Source organism: Alosa sapidissima, chromosome 16 (assembly GCF_018492685.1).
Source record: "Alosa sapidissima isolate fAloSap1 chromosome 16, fAloSap1.pri, whole genome shotgun sequence".
Taxonomy (NCBI): domain Eukaryota; kingdom Metazoa; phylum Chordata; class Actinopteri; order Clupeiformes; family Clupeidae; genus Alosa; species Alosa sapidissima.
In genome coordinates this window covers 9,355,054-9,371,968 of record NC_055972.1, presented here as the reverse complement: position 1 = coordinate 9,371,968, position 16,915 = coordinate 9,355,054, and the positions used below count along the sequence as shown (strand labels likewise).

Sequence of the window (16,915 nt, the reverse complement as noted above, 5' to 3'; positions counted from 1 at the left end):
TTCTTTTACTGTCTATGGAGTTAAGTCATTTAGAGACGAATGACCGCGTCGCAGGAAGTGCATCATAACAAAGGGACGCCAGACCCTCTTGTAACAGCTGTACTCAGTGATACTGCAGACTCGTAAAAGTAGAAAATAAGGCAGAAAAACGACAAGTTTCCCCATGCTGCTTCCTTATGTTGGAATGTGCAAAAATGTACAAACAATCAAGAGGATGCCTTCTTGTATGTGATTTCTGCAACAGTGATACTGCAAACGTGTTGATAGCCTATTGTTGATCTGTTTCGACCTCACTCTGACTGTCACTACGGTCTAAAAAAGGAATGATCACCTTCGTTCTGCCCATCACCGAGACCATATGTCAACAAAGTCATGCCCATGACCTCCGGAAGCAGAACGACTCGAGCTTGTAAATAGCGGATATTGCTCCCGGTTCAGTCTCTCACCTTGAGCGCCTCAGGATGGTCCGAGCGACAAAGATAGTGACGGTCATCCCTCGGTCTCACAGATCCATAGTTACATGCGTAACTTACGATCTGTTTCGACCTCACTCTGACCGTCACTACGGTCTAAAAAAGGGATGACACATACCAAAAAAGTCGCGAGGAGCTCTAAGCTAACCATTAAAACCTCGCTCGGTCACGGACATGAGGGCAGCATCGCCAACCGGAGCTGGGCGAGTGACGTCCACCCTATAAAACCTGGTAAAAGTGCAAGGCGTCGCCCATGAAGCCGCTGCACAGATATTGCTTGCTGGTACCCCCTTAAGGGCAGCCCAAGACGTAACCATACTCCTGGTGGAGTGAGCCCTTGTACCCGAAGGGACTGGCATTCCCAGAGCCTGGTAGGCATGGGAAATAACCTCAACCAGCCAATGTGACAGCCGCTGTTTGGAAAGCGGTAGCCCCTGCTTTGCCGCTCCATAACAGACAAAAAGTTGAGTGTGTTCCCTCCTCAACGACTGTGTACGGGCCAGATAAGCTCTCAAAGCCCTGACTGGGCACAGAGTGAGCAACTTGTCGCGCTCTGCCTGTGAGGCAGCAGACGGCTGGAATTGGGTCAGCTCCAGAACCTGGTTGATAGACTGCTGATTTAGAACCTTAGGCAGGAAGGCTGGATTAGGCCAAAGTGACACGCCAGTGCCCCCTGCCTGCCACCTTAGGCAGTCTTCGCTGACGGAGAGGGCGCACAGCTCCCCGACGCGCTTGGCCAAACAAAGAGCCAGGAGAAAGCAAGTTTTAAGAGACAAAGATCGCAGATCTGCATCAAAAATGGGCTCATACGGGCCTTCAGTAAGTGACATTAAAACAGTGGGCAAATCCCAGTTTGGTGCCTGCAAAGTGCGAACTGGACGCAACCGGCGGGCCCCTTTTAAAAACTGACCAATCAGTGAATGCCTACCCAAGGGTCTGTTATCCGCACCCTGGGGAAAGGCTGAAATGGCCGAGGCATAAACCTTCACAGTACTGACCGCCTTGCCTTGATCCAAATAGGACTGCAAGAAGCGCAAAACTTGTGGCACAGGGCAAACCGCTGGCTCAAGACCCAAGCTGGCAATCCCAACCCAATCCGAAAAGATCCTCCACCTGAGTGCATAGCAAGCTCTAGTAGAAGGAGCCCTGGCGTTGTTCAGAGTCTCCTGCACAGACTCAGCTAGCTGTTCAATGACGGACTCTGCAGGGGCCAAACCCACAGGCGCAGGGCACCTGGGTTCGGATGCCAGATCTGCCCGTCTGCTTGGGACAGAAGATCCGCCCGGCAGGGTAACTGCCATGGCTGACCCTGCAGGAGCAGGAGAAGGTCTGGGAACCAAGGCCTCGCCGGCCACCGTGGAGCAACCAGCAGAACTGTGTGTCGGCCCTCCCTGATCCTCTGCAGGACCTGAGGTACAAGAGGGGATGGAGGAAAAGCGTACAACAAGCCTGTCAGCCAGTCTTGTAACAGAGCATCCAGGCCCAAACTGCCTCCCTGTCCTGTGTACTGGGCAGATAGGGACGTGGAAGTACGCGTCTTTTAGATCCAGAGACATAAACCACTCCCCTTCCTGGATGGAACGAATCACTATTCCAGTGTGGACCATTTTGAATGGCAGCACCTTGAGGTACTGGTTCAAGGGCCTGAGGTCAAGGACCGGCCGGTAACCTCCGTCTTTTTTGGGCACAATAAAATATTTGGAATAAAACCCAGTGTGCTGTGCGTGCGGCGGTACTTCTGAGATGGCCCTTTTCAGAAGCAACTCCTGGACCTCCTTGACAAGCACGGAATTTAAAAGGGGGTCTTTCACAGACGTCATCTCGACCCCTGAAAAAATAGGGGGCCGCCGTTGAAACCGTGAGTCACCGTAGCCACAACCCAAGAGTCTGGCACAATCCCTTCCCAGGAGGTCCTGGACAGCTGGGAAGGGCAATCGACGGGCAGCCCCGGATCCCTAGGCAGAACCGCCACCGCGGCCTGCACCACGGCCCCCGGCCCCCCGTCGAGGTCTTCGCTGTCCTCTGGGCCAGGGAGTTGGGGCTGAGCTCTGGTCTGGTGCACGAAAGCGCCGGTCCCGTGGGGCAGCATAGTTGATACTTACCTGTGGTGTTCGGGCGGGCTGCCACCGCCCATACTTTACGATGATGTTTTCACTCGGAGAAAGATTTTTCCGAAGTCCATGAACGCTAGGAAAGGTTTTTCCGAAGCCCATGAATATGGCAAGCCGTTCAAGACAAAACGTCTGCCAAAATAACGCCTCCACGTGTAGATTTTTTTACCTCTTCAGGAGTAAAAAATAGACGTCTGAGTGTCAGATGCAAATTTTTATGTGTGCCACGCGCAAAAACTTTGCGTCTGACGTCAGAGGTAAAAAAATGACGTCTGGGTGATTTGCTGCAATGCCAGAGCCTTTGTGCCAGAGTAGACACAGCATTGGCTGCTGGAAACAGGAAATGCAGCCGCTATAGTTGCAGCAGAAGAAACAAGATGCCAGAGCAATGTGCAGCATATTCCTGCTCAAATCGGCGGACCATCGCAAACAGGGCTCGGGGGATTACTTTTCACAAGTAAGATTTAACATTATCGTACTATTGGTTGTATTTTGTGAATGCAATATTACCAGAGAGTTGAAAAGGAGCAAGGATCTTTGTTATTGTATGTAAATCGTAGCCAGCTAGCTAGGCTACTTGCTAGGTGTTCAGGTGTTCACCCGGCTATGAACTGAGACTTGATGAGTCATATTCCATAACACTGACTTACATTACAACTGACACAAGAATGCTCTTGTAGAAATGAATCAAATATTACTAATATAACATTGGCCGGCGAATTTTACACAAGTGGCACAGACTGTAGCCTATTATCGGGCAGTTGCTACTTGTAGCTTAGCTAGTAATAAGTGTGTTGGTGGTAGCTTCACTATTTCCTAAATAAAGTAACTTTTTAATAGCTTAACGTTAGGCTGGGTTAGGGGTGGGGCTGGCTATGTCGTCATAGGGTTGCCGGCTTCACACGTCTACACGGCACGGTCTAGCCGGCGGTTTCAAAAGTCCCCACTTCGGAAGCCGGTGTCAAAAGCTATCGGTTTCAGTCTCCTAAACTGCCGGCGTCGTGTACATGCAAGCTAGGCGTAACCGTTAACAAAACCTCACCGGTTTCACAAAAACCGGCGTCGTGTGCACGGCCCCTCAATTAGACATTCAATACTGAACTTTATTGAATGCTACCTCTGACTAAGAATGCATTACTTTGCACTTATAGTCTTTTATTTTGTAATCTTAAAAGCAATAAACGTATATTGCAATGTTAAAGAATTCATGTTTTTTCATTCAAATATGTAAATAAACATGTATAAGTTGCTATTAGTGAATTAATGGGAAGATAATCGACAATCGAATCGAATCGAAATCAAATCGGACTGAAAAAATGAATCGTTAGATTAATCGATGCATCGAAAAAATAATCGCTAGATTAATCGTTTAAAAAATAATCGTTTATCCCAGCCCTACTTCTGAGTGATACTTGGCTAGAATAGAAAGAAGCCTCTACTTGAGAATAGATGCTAGAACATCCCCTCCCCCAAACACGCACACACACACACTTGGTAGGGCCTTACTGAGGCCCTTGGAAGAGTTACCTCTCCCTCCCCAGAACACACCTGAGGAAATGTATAGCTTAGGCCTACTTTAGTCCTATATTATAACAGCAAATAACATTTACATGTAGGTATCATTGTGGTCTAAAGTGTGGAGATCATTGTGTAGTTCTTCTTTAAACGTTATAGTGTGTGTGCACTGTGCAGATATGCACAAACACATAATGAGACTTATTCTTAGCCAGTTTTAATAATATGAAGTAAACTGAAATAAATGAGTTGTGAGATGCATTGGCTCTAGTGAAATATCACTGTGGTATCCTCATGGTTGCTACAATGAACAAAACATGCTGTTTTCTTGTTATCATAAATGGAAAAAGAAGACGTAAAGCATATGACATAGGCTACATTTGACATAGAGTTTATTCATCATTTTTTCTCAAAAGAACAAAAAATCCAAAGCATTGCGAGGTTGATCAGAAAAAAAAGACTTATGACCAGGGCAAGATAACTAAAAAGTGCAAGTGTTTGAAACAGTAAATTACTAGTGATCTTTTTAAATCATGTCTCATAACCCTGCAAATGCCAGAGGTCAGGTGGTATGATGACCTGTCACACAGGGAAAGTGATCTAATACTGCGTGTTTGAATGACATTTTTCACATTTCAGAGGAAACAGAAGGCCAGATAACTGAAGTCAGGATGTGAGTAGGAATAAATGTAGTTTTTTTGTTACAAAATCAATGCACTAATATAGAGGTTAGCCATAGGCCAGTTCAGAGCAATTGCCCTTCATGCCCATATGTGTTTTTCGATACAGGTGGGAATAGAGAGTAGAAGTTAACTAAAAGCACCACTCATTTGTGATTTGTCACTGACAGCATTTAAGCACCATTGAATTTCTATCTTTCTCCATAATAAGCTGCCAATTGAACTGTAAACATTAACCAGTACAGCTCACTGACCATGTGCTGAAACATCACTTATTCCCAAGCATTCTGACCTTATCAGGGGACAGATCACATAGTAAATGTCTTACATTGTTTTGAGGGTGAATGTGACTTGTCTCAGCAGACAGACTGTTTTTCAAGTAGGTTTTGACATCTGTTCTACACTTGCATGCTCTCTGCTGTTGCACCAAGAGAAAATGGATGCACATTCATTTCATTGACAAACATTATGATTCACTTTTTGACAGTTCAAACATGTAAAGAGTTATCATGCAACTCTTGTTATGCTTATTGTTTGGAACTTGCAATGACATTACTTTCACAATAGTTGAGTAGTTCCATCATTCTCAGTAGAATTAGATGAATACCTCAAAATCTATCATCTTGGAGAACTATATCTTAAGATTTAGAGCAAGTAAGCTTTCAGTATATCTTCCCAAATGATCATATAACTGTCAAAGTTTTTTTTTTTTGAGGGATGGCGGAGGGGGGGGGGGGGGGTGTCACTTTTAAATAATTATTTATAAAAAATGATAGAATCTAGTAAAAAAGGAATAATCTGCATGAACTCACAGGAAGTTTCATAATTTATATTAAATAATAAATTCTACTCTGCAGCATTAATATGTGAAGTGGTGTCACATGTCAAGAGTTTATTATGGGTCTTTGAAGCACCAGTGACAATCATACATTAAATGTGTAGAAGTTTTTTTCGAGAATTTCTAAGTGTGATGTTCTTCAAGTTGCGTTCAAACACTTTGGGAATTGTAAAACCTCAAAGGTCAGAATTCTACAGGTTCATCTGAACTAAGTGCTAGTTCTAAAATATTTTATAAAACATCTGAAAGTTAATGCAGCACATAACCATATGTGATTATTGCTTTCATAAATACGCCTTGTGAAAATTAAAAGCAATACTGTGAAGGGGATGACAGACATGATGAAAAAAAGCATGTGCATATTGGAAATTGATATTTTTCAAGTTGTTTTGAAAATAAAAGTGCTTTTCAAAATGACATGTACAATGAAAACAAACCATGACAACCAAAACAAACAGAAACTGTAGCATGTACCTTCATTACCAAATGCATTACAAGTGACAGAAGAAGGAAAATGAAACTGAAATGCTACATGAATGTTTTAAAACAACCACCTATGGTGATACTTGCTATATGTACTGTATATTCACTTCTCTATTTCTCAAATATTTACCAGTCACTGCTACAATGGCACCAAAATAAGTCATTATTTTACTTCAGAGAGCACCCACTGCTTTAAAAACAATGTCCATTCTGAGTGTTACTTGCAAGTAAAATGCTGTTTTACATAGTACAATTGCAGTAAACAGGCTTGCACCAAAATTAAATTACAAAATAGTTTTGACAATGATCAGAATAAATAATCACATTTTATGTTCTAATTTCATCTCTGTGTATAAAACCAAGTCTTCTGAAAGCACCATTTCTTTACAATATAAAACCATCAAGGACTCACCAAAAACAACTCACAGTAAAAAAACAACAATTTTTTTTCCAACATCATTTTTAAAAAGCTGAGATGAAACATAATTTGACAATATCAATGCACTGAAAACACAAATGAAAGAGTAAATTGATTGAGGTAAGGCAGTAGCATAAAAGAGTGATGGTGTAGACTACAGGAAATGTCACATCCAGCGGTTGTAGGGGCCAGTGACCTGCGTCAGGGCGTAGGGGGCCACTGTGACGACCCTGTCCTGTGGGAGCGTTTGAGCCCAGCGCGTAGGTACCCGGGCCAGCTCTTTCTCCTCAGGGCTGGACTCCTCAGGTTCCTCGCCTGGACACTCTCCCGCCGGCCTGCCTCTCTTGCCCTTGGGCCGGACAGGGCTCACCAAGGCGCTGACGCCGCCCTCCAGAGCCAGGCGCTCGGCCTCCTCTTCTTTCTCTCGCGCCTTCTCTGCCATCTTGGCCTCCCAGAGCGCCAGGCCGTGGCCCGGCTCGTTCAGATTCTTGTGCTGGTAGAACACCAGGGAGATGCGCGTGGGGTGGCTGCGGTTGGGCCGCAGAATGGGCGTGGTGGCGTGCAGCTCCCGCCGGGCGCACTCGATGAGGATGGAGCCGTGGGAGGGCGCCACCGCCACGCCCCCGATGTCCCTGTCCAGGAAATTGTGCTCACTGTCCGACCACACCTCCTCGGCCTTCACGGCTTCGGGGCTGAGGGGAGTCCGGGGCGGCAGCAGGCTGCCCTGGTCCACAGGCGTGCCCTGCGCCAGCACACCGGGGTGGTACCCATTGAGTCTGCTCTGCAGCCCTTCGGCTGGGTGGGGGTAGAGTGGGCGTGGGGGTGTGCTCTCGACAGGGGTGGGGACTCTCAGGAGAGAGGAGCAATGCACCTCGTCTGGCTCCGACTTGAACGTGTGAGGGTGGGGGTAGCCACGGAAACCCTTTGTGGTCAGGGGGGAGACTGCCGGCCGAGGTTCCAGCAGCCGTTGGTCAGAAGGCTGCGGACACCCACTGGGCCTGGAGTCACCACGGTGGCTCCCTGGTGCTCCAGCAAAACCATACTTGGGAGGAGGACGGCCGGACTCGTGTGAGGAAAGTGCTTCCATAGCCTGGCTGTTGGTTCCAGGAGGAGTGGAATACTCACGGTTGTGGTGAAAAGGGTGCGAGGGATCGGAGTTCAGTGAATAGTTCCCCACACCTGCTGTCCGCAAAGGGATGGAATATGACTGAGGTTCTGTTTTGACCAAGGGAGACGTCTCCACAGAGTTGCTTTTGTAACCTGCGAGAATACATTAAAATTAGACAACCGTTACGGAGAAGCTGTTTAAACATCATAAAACCCAATGAAGATGCATCAAAATGAAACATTTACTGGTTTAAGAGGAAGTTATTATGCATTACGTACATCTTCAAAGAAACCTGTTTAAAGGCCACAGGCTCTTAATGTGATGGGACAGTTTCAAACCATAATTTTGTGAATGCAGTGAATGTGGGATGGCCAGAGCCAGGCTACTTCCTGGTTCTAACATAATTGCTTTACCTCTGTCAGGAGTCCCTTTGAAGAGTTCACTTTTGACCTTGCCTGGGGTGTTCTGCTTCCTGTCCTGATTGTTATGCTGTTTATCTGCGGAGGCTTTTTTGGCCTCCAGACGCCTCTTGCGGGCAGACTTGACCGGTTCAGCCAGCAGTCGCACCTCCCTGGGGAAGGCCGAGAGCACCTGCAGAGCCCCGGTCTCCATCTTGGCCCGCTGGCCCTCCGCTCGGCCAAACTCGTCCGTCTCGGAGATCTTGTAAAGGGGCAGCACATGCAGCTGCTCATCCTCTGGTACATTCCTCACTGCTCGGTTATCCTCCTTAGTTAAAGTGCATACCTATGCAGAGAGAAGGAGATCTGCGGTCAGTCATCTATTCTTTCACACAAACTCGCTTCACATACGTTCGCCACCGTCCATTTGGAGGTGCAAACAATCGGATTTCTGGTTCCTTACCATGTGATTTCAATAGCAATGCAGTGTTTGTTTGCACCTCCAAAAGCATGGCATACCTGGTTACCTCTCAAAAACGCCCTTAAACGCCCACAAATACCCATATGTTTGTGTGAAAGAATCATGTCTCTTCAGGAGAGAATATTTCATATGGCTTCTGCTGTCCTGTTTAATGCCAGGCTTATATTGCAGTGTTTTGATCAGATGATAGGATGAATGATTTCGCATTTACACGGTGGAACTGGATGTTTGTGTATTCAGTAAGATTTCAAGGATTCCCAATGAAGGTTCACATTTGGAACTGAAGTATTTTGTCACATAACTTGACAGTACAGACATGCAGAATAAACCGTCTGATTCTCTCCATGCACAGTGTAAGCCTGGTTTAATAGAGGATTGTTTTCAGAATGTGGAAGCGTGGCTTCATTAGAACTAACTGCTATCTGCAGCACCGTTCTGTACAATACTCTATTTGACTGCATGCATATTTAACTGGAATTGTTGCCCGGTAACTGTGATTATCTGTTGTACACACAGCGTTGTGGCTTACCACAGTACTCCCGTTGTTCATGTTGTGTGTGTCCCTGTGTGCATGAGCACAGAAGTCCACACATGCAGTCACCCCAGAGAACGGCCGGCCCTGCTTCACACCCAGTCGACAGTCTCTGCCCAGCTGCTCGTGGTCCACCTGTGAACAGGGATTAATTTGCATAACCCACTCATTCATGTCTCACTACACACATCTCTTTCAATACATGGTGACATATCTGAAGCACACAGTGGGTTTAAATTCAAAAATACAAACAAATTCTTCTTATTATTAAATTCTTATCAAACATTCTGTGCCAAGAAAAATGAGGCACCACTGTTGTTATAGGATATGATTAATACATTTATGACATACAACATAGTATGAACACAGGATCAAAGCAGTACCAGGCTGGCTCAGTGACAGACATGGGCACTCCACATCTAGACCTGAGGACTCACCTGGTTTTGAAAGGCCTCTGGTGCCAGCTTTTTGTACAAGGGGGCTAAGTCTGTTGCTAGGTTCTGAAGGTTATCCTCCAGTTTGCCCTCCTAAAAGAGAAAGACATCCTCTCAGTACTACAAATGATCATTTGTGAATGCACTCACTTCTTAAGGGGGGGGGGGAAATAATGAGACGTGTTCTAGCAATATATGACCACTGGGAGGCACCTAATCTTACTGTGCACATCGTTTTATTGTACACACACACAAATATCAGAAGCACTAAGCACTAAACTCTACAGTGCATCGTTATGGAGATACTACAGTGCATCGCTATGGAGATACTACAGTGCCTCCGAAGTCTTGCTCACCTCCTTTGGGTAGTCTCCAAGCAGGCGGAACTTTCTGGGGACCTTGCTGCGAGCAAATTTGCAACCATTGAAGTACATACTCCAGGAGCAGCCGAATGAGAAGGAGGCTCCGCAGGTCTCTGGGTCCAGGCCCTGGCACGCACACGTACGGCTGAGTGAAGGGGAAATGGAGAAATAGCACAGAAGTATGGGTTAGAGCACTGTGAAATATATTAGGTCTCCATTTTACGTAACTCCAGAAGTTTCTGGGATCCATAACACATCATGATGACAATTTCTGAATTTGGATTTGACCATCTCATTGTTCTTTTCGTGGCGACTGTTCTGACCTTCATTTTGCATGCACACTATAATTACCTCATCTTACAATAGCCCATGTTCCCTTTCAACAATTAACTCTTTTTTTCCCAAACTTTGACAATAGGCTTTTATCCTTTGGCTATAAAGTGTTAGCCATGCATAGCCAATAACACGCTGGCAGAATACTTTTATGCTCTTGGTTATGAAGAGGGCTGAATTGAAAAGGCTTGCCTAATTTGAATAAACATCTGCTGCTTTGTTTGATGCTCTCCCGATATCATTGTCACTTTTACCTCAGCTGTGGCTTATAAACGGAAGAGTTATCAATTATCTATATAGCTTGAAAGTGATGCCAAGACCATAGCAGCTCACTATGTTTAAAGCCAAGCCTTTTTGTCTCTTGCATTTACATTCACGTTTATTCATTCACACTTTGCAAGTTGCTCATAGGTCCAGGCTGGGGAGCTACTCACTCTTCGTTGAGGCCACAGCGGCGACTGGTGGGGGAGCCATACTTGCAGAGTGTCTGGGTTAGCTCATGATACAAGTGGTCGGCCATGGTGCGTGGGATCCCCTCCCAGGCCAGGATGAGGATGACCACCACGGCGTCCTGGCAGCAGTGCCCCGTGCGGTGGCGTACCAAACACAGCAGCTTCTCCTCCTCACTGCCCCGCCGGATCACCTGCAGACAAGTAGGCCCAGCCAGACATCCAACAGAACCAAACAGAAATATTCATGAAGTTGCCTGTGAATGACCTCTATAGCAGTGGTTCTTAAACTTTTTGTCTGGCGACCCCCCCGAAAAAACATGGGGCAAATCTCGCGACCCCCTTCTCTCTAACCAGCGGAATTTGGTTTTCAAATGTTGCAAGATGGGCATTGGAAGTAGAGGCCGAAAATGTCTTCTCTCATAGGTAGGCTATGTCAACACCAAAGGCATTATGTCAATGGCAGCGTTTGACTAAAAACCTTTAGAAAAATGTCTTTAATCCAGATTGCAAATCATTTCGCGACCCCTCCAATATTTTTGGCGACCCCCCTGAGGGTCCCGACCCCCAGTTTAAGAACCACTGCTCTATAGTATGCATGGTATAACAGGCTTGTTGCATAATGGCAACACAGCTTACATTTTATATAAATATCGATGTTGAGTAGAAATAATCTTACCCATTTGGCAATCGGACAGCCCTGAGAGCTCCGGCCTTCTTTCCCAGTGTACACCACCACTTCCACTCGCACTGCCTTCCCTTTCTCCCCATACCTGCAACCAATCCACAGCACTACCTTTACGCATCATTTCATCAAAGGTTTTTTACCCTCATTTAAGAATCTAACTAGTTCAAAATAGAAAAATAATTGTTGGTAACAGACAGCTTGCAGGAAGCGTTCTACAAACAAATTTCCTCTTGTTTTTGTTCATATTGGCTATTTCTTGTTATATTGTTAGTATCCACTGATTTCTGGGATTTGCCAATGTTTTCCTTTTTTGGGGGGCTTTTCTGCACTTTATTGACAGAACAGGAAGATTAGACAGGAAATGAGGGAGAGAGAGAGATGGACAGTGGGCTTATGACCCTGAGTGATAAAAGAGCGCTCTAATACCAAGATAAGAAAAAAATCCACAAATGGTTTGTCCATTTTAAAAAATGCACAAATATCATATAATCAACTACAGTTATTTTATGTTTAAGAGTCATTTCAATGATTAAATGTGTGAGCTAATGAAAACTGGGGTCAACTGATCCCAGTTAAGACTATAAAAACCCTTGGATGATATTTTTCAGCTTACATATGCCTACTGCTCTTAGATGCACTTAGATGCTTGGACATGTGGCATGTGTGCTCACTGTACAACTCCTTTCCTCCTTTCCAATTTATGATCAAGTGGGTAAGGCAGCAGATTTGGATGGTGGAGGTACACCTGGAGCTCCTCTCATTTTTTCTCTTAACAGAAAAATGAAGAGAGAATATAAGAGAATGTTGCTGCATGAGGCCCAAGGTCCCTTAAATCTATAAAACATGGTACAAACCCGCCTATAAAGTCACCCGTGGGCCCCTCTGCAAGCAGCCCAGGGGTTTCCTGTCTGAACTTGCACAGAGTGTGTATCAGGCTTAGCAATGCTTTCCTTTTACAACAGTCACTGTGAAAAAAAGGCCATGTGAACACAGACCCTTCATAGTGTTCTACCTGTTCTCCATCAGTTCCCTTACTGCTGCTACACTTGGGCCAGATCCAAGGTGTGTGTAGAATGGGCCTTCCTCTTTCTCTATGATTTGTTCTGCAATCAGAAACAAGATGAAAGTAAACTTCACATTAAAATAACACTTCATAACAGGCACAAGTCTTGGGGCCCTGGAAACATACAGTACTACATGAAGGAACAGCTCAATCATTTTTGAGTTTCAAATGGAACAACTTGAATTAAATGGATGAATTGTAATAGGTATTAGGATTATACATACACACATAACTGTCAAAGACAGCAATTTACTGTCTAAAATACAGTAAGGCTATCACGTTGATCAAGAGAGTGGATGACTTACCCATGCAGTCACAACTGGGCATCTCTGGTGCACCTTTTTTGGGAGGTGGCGTAAGTAAATTCTTAGTTGGTGTGTTCAAGAACTTCAGAGGGGACTCCAGGAAGCTGTTGAGTGTGTCCTTAGTAGGAGTGTACTCTCTGGGATAATCTACCCCTGGTTCCACATTTATAGTTGACGTCGACAAAACAGTGACTGAGCCAGATGTTTCCACTTTGTAATATGCCTCTTGATCTCGGCGAGGCTGCTGCTGGTCATTGGAATAGCTGCTCGTTACGCTCTGCATGTCGGGTCGGTGGGTGGACACAGCACCAGGAGGGGTGGACACACTGGGGTGACCCTGTGGTTTAGCACCATGATTCAGCACATCACAGGACCTGAATACCTGAGAAATCGCCTGTCGTTCACATTCACGCCTCCCCTCCTGTGTGCCGTCGATGTGGCCGTTCTGTTGGATGGGATGTCCGTTTGGATGTAGCATGGGGTGTTTGGCATGGGAATGATTCAGATTGATGGGTCCGGTTTTCACATGGTTTATACTGTGGATGGCCAGGCCCGGAGGAGTCTGGGACTCCAAGTGCTCTCCCTTGAGTGGGCCGCCGAAAGAGAGCTGACATCTCTCACGTTGTAACTGTGCTTCTGCAATGTATCTGTTTAAGTCTATCTGAGTCTGTGGAAGAAATGGGTTCCTTTTATGGTTCATATTCTGCTGAGAAAACACTTTCTGACCCTTAGTCTTAACGGGAGTCTTGCCATTGGGTGTTCGTCTAGATAGAGGAGCCCTATGGTTGGTTGGAGTTTCTCCTGTGGGGTCTCCATTAATCTCAAGTCCCTTCTTTTTTGAAACTCTGGGTTTTGATGGCGTTGTTTTCGCTGTTTTCATAGGGGTCTTTTTCAGGTTTTGTGCTAGTGAATGACTGTTGTACTTGATGGCCTGAACAGGCATTCCCTTTGGGGGATTATTTTCTGAGTACGGGGAGGGATGGCCTGACTGTGTCTGCGTTTGGCGAGACTCAATGATGAATGCAAGCTGAGCCAGTTGCATGGCCACCTCTTCCTCATCTTTGTTCCTTGAGCCTTTGCCTGGCGTTCTCTCCGGCTGCTTGTACTCCTTATAAGTGCCCTCTGACTTCTCTGCTTTACAAAGTGCTTGGCTGGCAGTCCTCTTCAGACCTTTCTCTGGGATGAGGGGTAGCCTTTCACAATCCGAACTAGCTTTCAGGAGGTGCTGCAAAGACAGCTTGTCTGAAGTGTATGTGCTGCGGTGGCTAGCGCTACCCTGCCTGTTTAGAGGGCTGTGGATGACCGAGGTCTGGTGCAGTGATGAACTGATCACGGAGACCTTGTTTGAAGCAACATCTGACACTGATTTAACTCCCAAAAGAGGTATGTTTTCTACTGGAGCGACGGTTGCAGCTGGTTTGCTTTCTGACCTGGTATCCAGACTACTGTTTTCCATTTTTATGGGCATATTTTGAGGCAACACAGCCAGTTGAGTCAGCGCCTCAATAGCTATGGCCTGTTCTAGACTTAAGTTCCTTTGCTCCACCAAAGTTTGCACACTTGGTAAGGGACTTCCAGAGTCTTTAACACATTTGTCTGAATTTTTTTGCTCTTGCTCTTGGAGTGTGTCAGTAAGTGGACTGATGCCCACAGATTTCTGATATGACTTAAACTCGTGTGAATTGTCCTCTGGTTCGGTCTTCACTGAGCACACAACTGAAGGCCGAGGTCCGAAAAGCTTCTCCTCCAAGGCCTTTCTGTCAGTGATGGAAAAACAAACTACAGCTGCCAAAGTAGACAGTGCATCCTCATAGCCATCACTGCTTTCTGAATGTGACGTTGTCTGACCGTCTGTCAACACCCACGGCTCCTCCATCTTGATTTTCTTCAGTGGGACAGTGCTTTCTGGAAGTGCCTCGGTTTGGTGTTGGGGTTGCACAATGACCACTCTCTCTAAGGAAGGGGAAGCACAACCAGCATCCCTCCTTGCGTTCGGTGTGCGGTTCCCAGCACCGTTGGGTAAATTCAGTGAAAGGCTTTGACTAGTAAGTGCATCGGTATCAGAGGTCCCTAGCTCGTTCTCAAAGAGGGGTGCTGCTGCTGCCATTTGGACTGTGGGAAGGGCGTCCGACGGGAGGACGTCCGACGGGGCAGCGTGGGCTTGCGATGAGTCACCATCTTTCTCTTCGGCCGTAGAGGTGTCCTCCATCTGCTCCACCTTTGTGCCATTTACTGAGATCACCTCCGTCTCAACCTGGGCCCAAACAAACACACAGAATGGATGACTCAACTCAAGTTCGGCTCCAACATCCTCCTGCAGACCATAATAAGTCCCTGGGCTTTGCATGGCAGCCTGTGCCACAGCATGGTCACGAAGTCTGGGATATGCCCAAAGCTCTGTGTTTACAAATAGTGAAGCGTGACCACTTTTCTGGGCAAACCTTAAACCTTTTTTCCCATGTACAGACACTTTGGTCAACTGCTGTTGTTTTTAGACATGCTATATAAATAAACTGACATTAGATTAGAATTAGAATGTGCTATTTAACAGGGTTATAAGACAATAGCAACGGTTTAATAAAGGCTGTGTTGAGAACCATAAAAACTGTCTCTACAGAATTGTGGATAGCTTGTGTTTATTAGACTGTACTCAAAAGTCTCAGGTTCAGGTTCAGTAATTACAAATGTAGTCTCGTTTTTGAGGTGAGTAGCTGTTGTAACAATGCGTGTGGACAGAGTATCCCCAGAATCATAAACATAGTGTTTCCTTTTATGACACAACATAGTTTTCCCACTGACACAAATCCTACATTTTGCACGAGCTTATGGTAGAAGACAACAACATATAAAAAATTATTAAGTCTGATACCATGATATATAGTAAAGGGATTAAACTCTGCTGTATTTTGATTTGCAGCAAGCTTTCCATACATAGTAGGAAATACCCCTTTCATACACACTCTTTCTCTCTCTCTCTCTCTTTCTTTCTCTCTCTCTCTCTCTCTCTCTCTCTCTCACACACACACACACAAACACACAATATTCAGATGTGTCAAAATATCTCATATCTCAATATACAGGTCTGAGGACTGGAGCAGTAATTGCTTGACCCAGCAAGTTGACTCTATAGACTAGTCTACTAGACGGCTTCATCAGGTCAAAGATTCATAGACAGAACGCATCAATATTTACAGCATGAGCTTTTGATTTGAGTTTAGCACAAGATTACATTTTCTCCTTGTGGTGTGTGACTAATCTCAGCACATCTGATAATTGTCTTTATGCGCTCTCCTACACACCATCTCCACCTTCCAGCAAGAGAGGACTGATGCAACAGCCTGGCCAACACAAGAGTGAGGCAATCATTTGGGAGCCTATGCAATGTGCTACCTCTTAAATACAAAGCAAGAGGAGAAATCAACCACTACTGCTTTCAGTCAGTGATGAAACACAAAATAAGCAGTCTGGGGAGGATATTACTAACCATCTTTGCTAACCATCTTTGTTATGTCTGCTGTTTCCAAAGTTTGTTATATCGCCTGTTTCCAAAGGCATAGTTTAACAAAAAAGTAAAAAAGTTATTTTGGGATTGTAGCATCAACTCATTATGGAATCAAGCAATGGCAGACTTTCCAGTGTTGTGGCTGAGTCTGTGTTAGGAAATCAGAGGTGGTGAAGTGTTATCTGAGTTGTTTCCAAAGTCAAGTATTTATGGGAAGACTTAAGGCTTAAGCTACTCTCCAATCTTCAGCTTACATACAGTTTGACCGAAAATATGCATGGAGTCATGAATACTGCAGCTTCATGCATACTACAGAATAATTTATATGTAACTGTCATTTTGAGCACTGTTTGAGCACACACACACACACACACACACACGGCAACAAGAGCGACGACTGCTTGCAAAATCGTAAGAAGCCTCCCTGAGCAAGAGTTACCCAGAGAAGTCACAACAGAGGGAGTATCCACGCCGAACATGAGACAAGGGATAACATGACTATCTCTGCATCATATTAAGCAGACTGAACTATGTACATGTGAGAACAAAGGCACTCACAGTTGTTTTAAATATACTATGCGAAACATGAGCATCAAACTGGGCAGTCATTAATAACATTTAAAAAAAAAAAAGCTGTCATAGCTGAACTGGCCAGGAGAACAGAAATGATTCTTGAGTTACTAAATTGTAAATAAAACAGGACTTGTGATGTCTCATATTTCTTAGTCTGCTATTTTCATTA

The 16,915-nt window shown here is 45.2% G+C and overlaps 1 protein-coding gene across 4 annotated transcripts in view; it reads right to left on the bottom strand.

The window, feature by feature from the left end:
• Window positions 1–4,474: 4,474 nt before the first annotated feature.
• tet1 (tet methylcytosine dioxygenase 1) overlaps window positions 4,475–16,915 on the bottom strand; it is a 28,605-nt gene continuing 16,164 nt past the window's right edge. For all 4 annotated transcript variants that reach the window (XM_042065200.1, XM_042065201.1, XM_042065198.1 and 1 more), the window contains 9 exons: window positions 12,672–14,925; window positions 12,316–12,406; window positions 11,295–11,388; window positions 10,601–10,809; window positions 9,828–9,978; window positions 9,475–9,564; window positions 9,035–9,172; window positions 8,040–8,370; window positions 4,475–7,778 (listed from right to left, as the gene is read on the bottom strand). In XM_042065200.1, coding sequence (XP_041921134.1) covers window positions 6,685–7,778; window positions 8,040–8,370; window positions 9,035–9,172; window positions 9,475–9,564; window positions 9,828–9,978; window positions 10,601–10,809; window positions 11,295–11,388; window positions 12,316–12,406; window positions 12,672–14,925 — 4,452 coding nt within the window. In that variant the 3' untranslated portion in view covers window positions 4,475–6,684. The remainder of the gene's footprint in view (window positions 7,779–8,039; window positions 8,371–9,034; window positions 9,173–9,474; window positions 9,565–9,827; window positions 9,979–10,600; window positions 10,810–11,294; window positions 11,389–12,315; window positions 12,407–12,671; window positions 14,926–16,915) is intronic.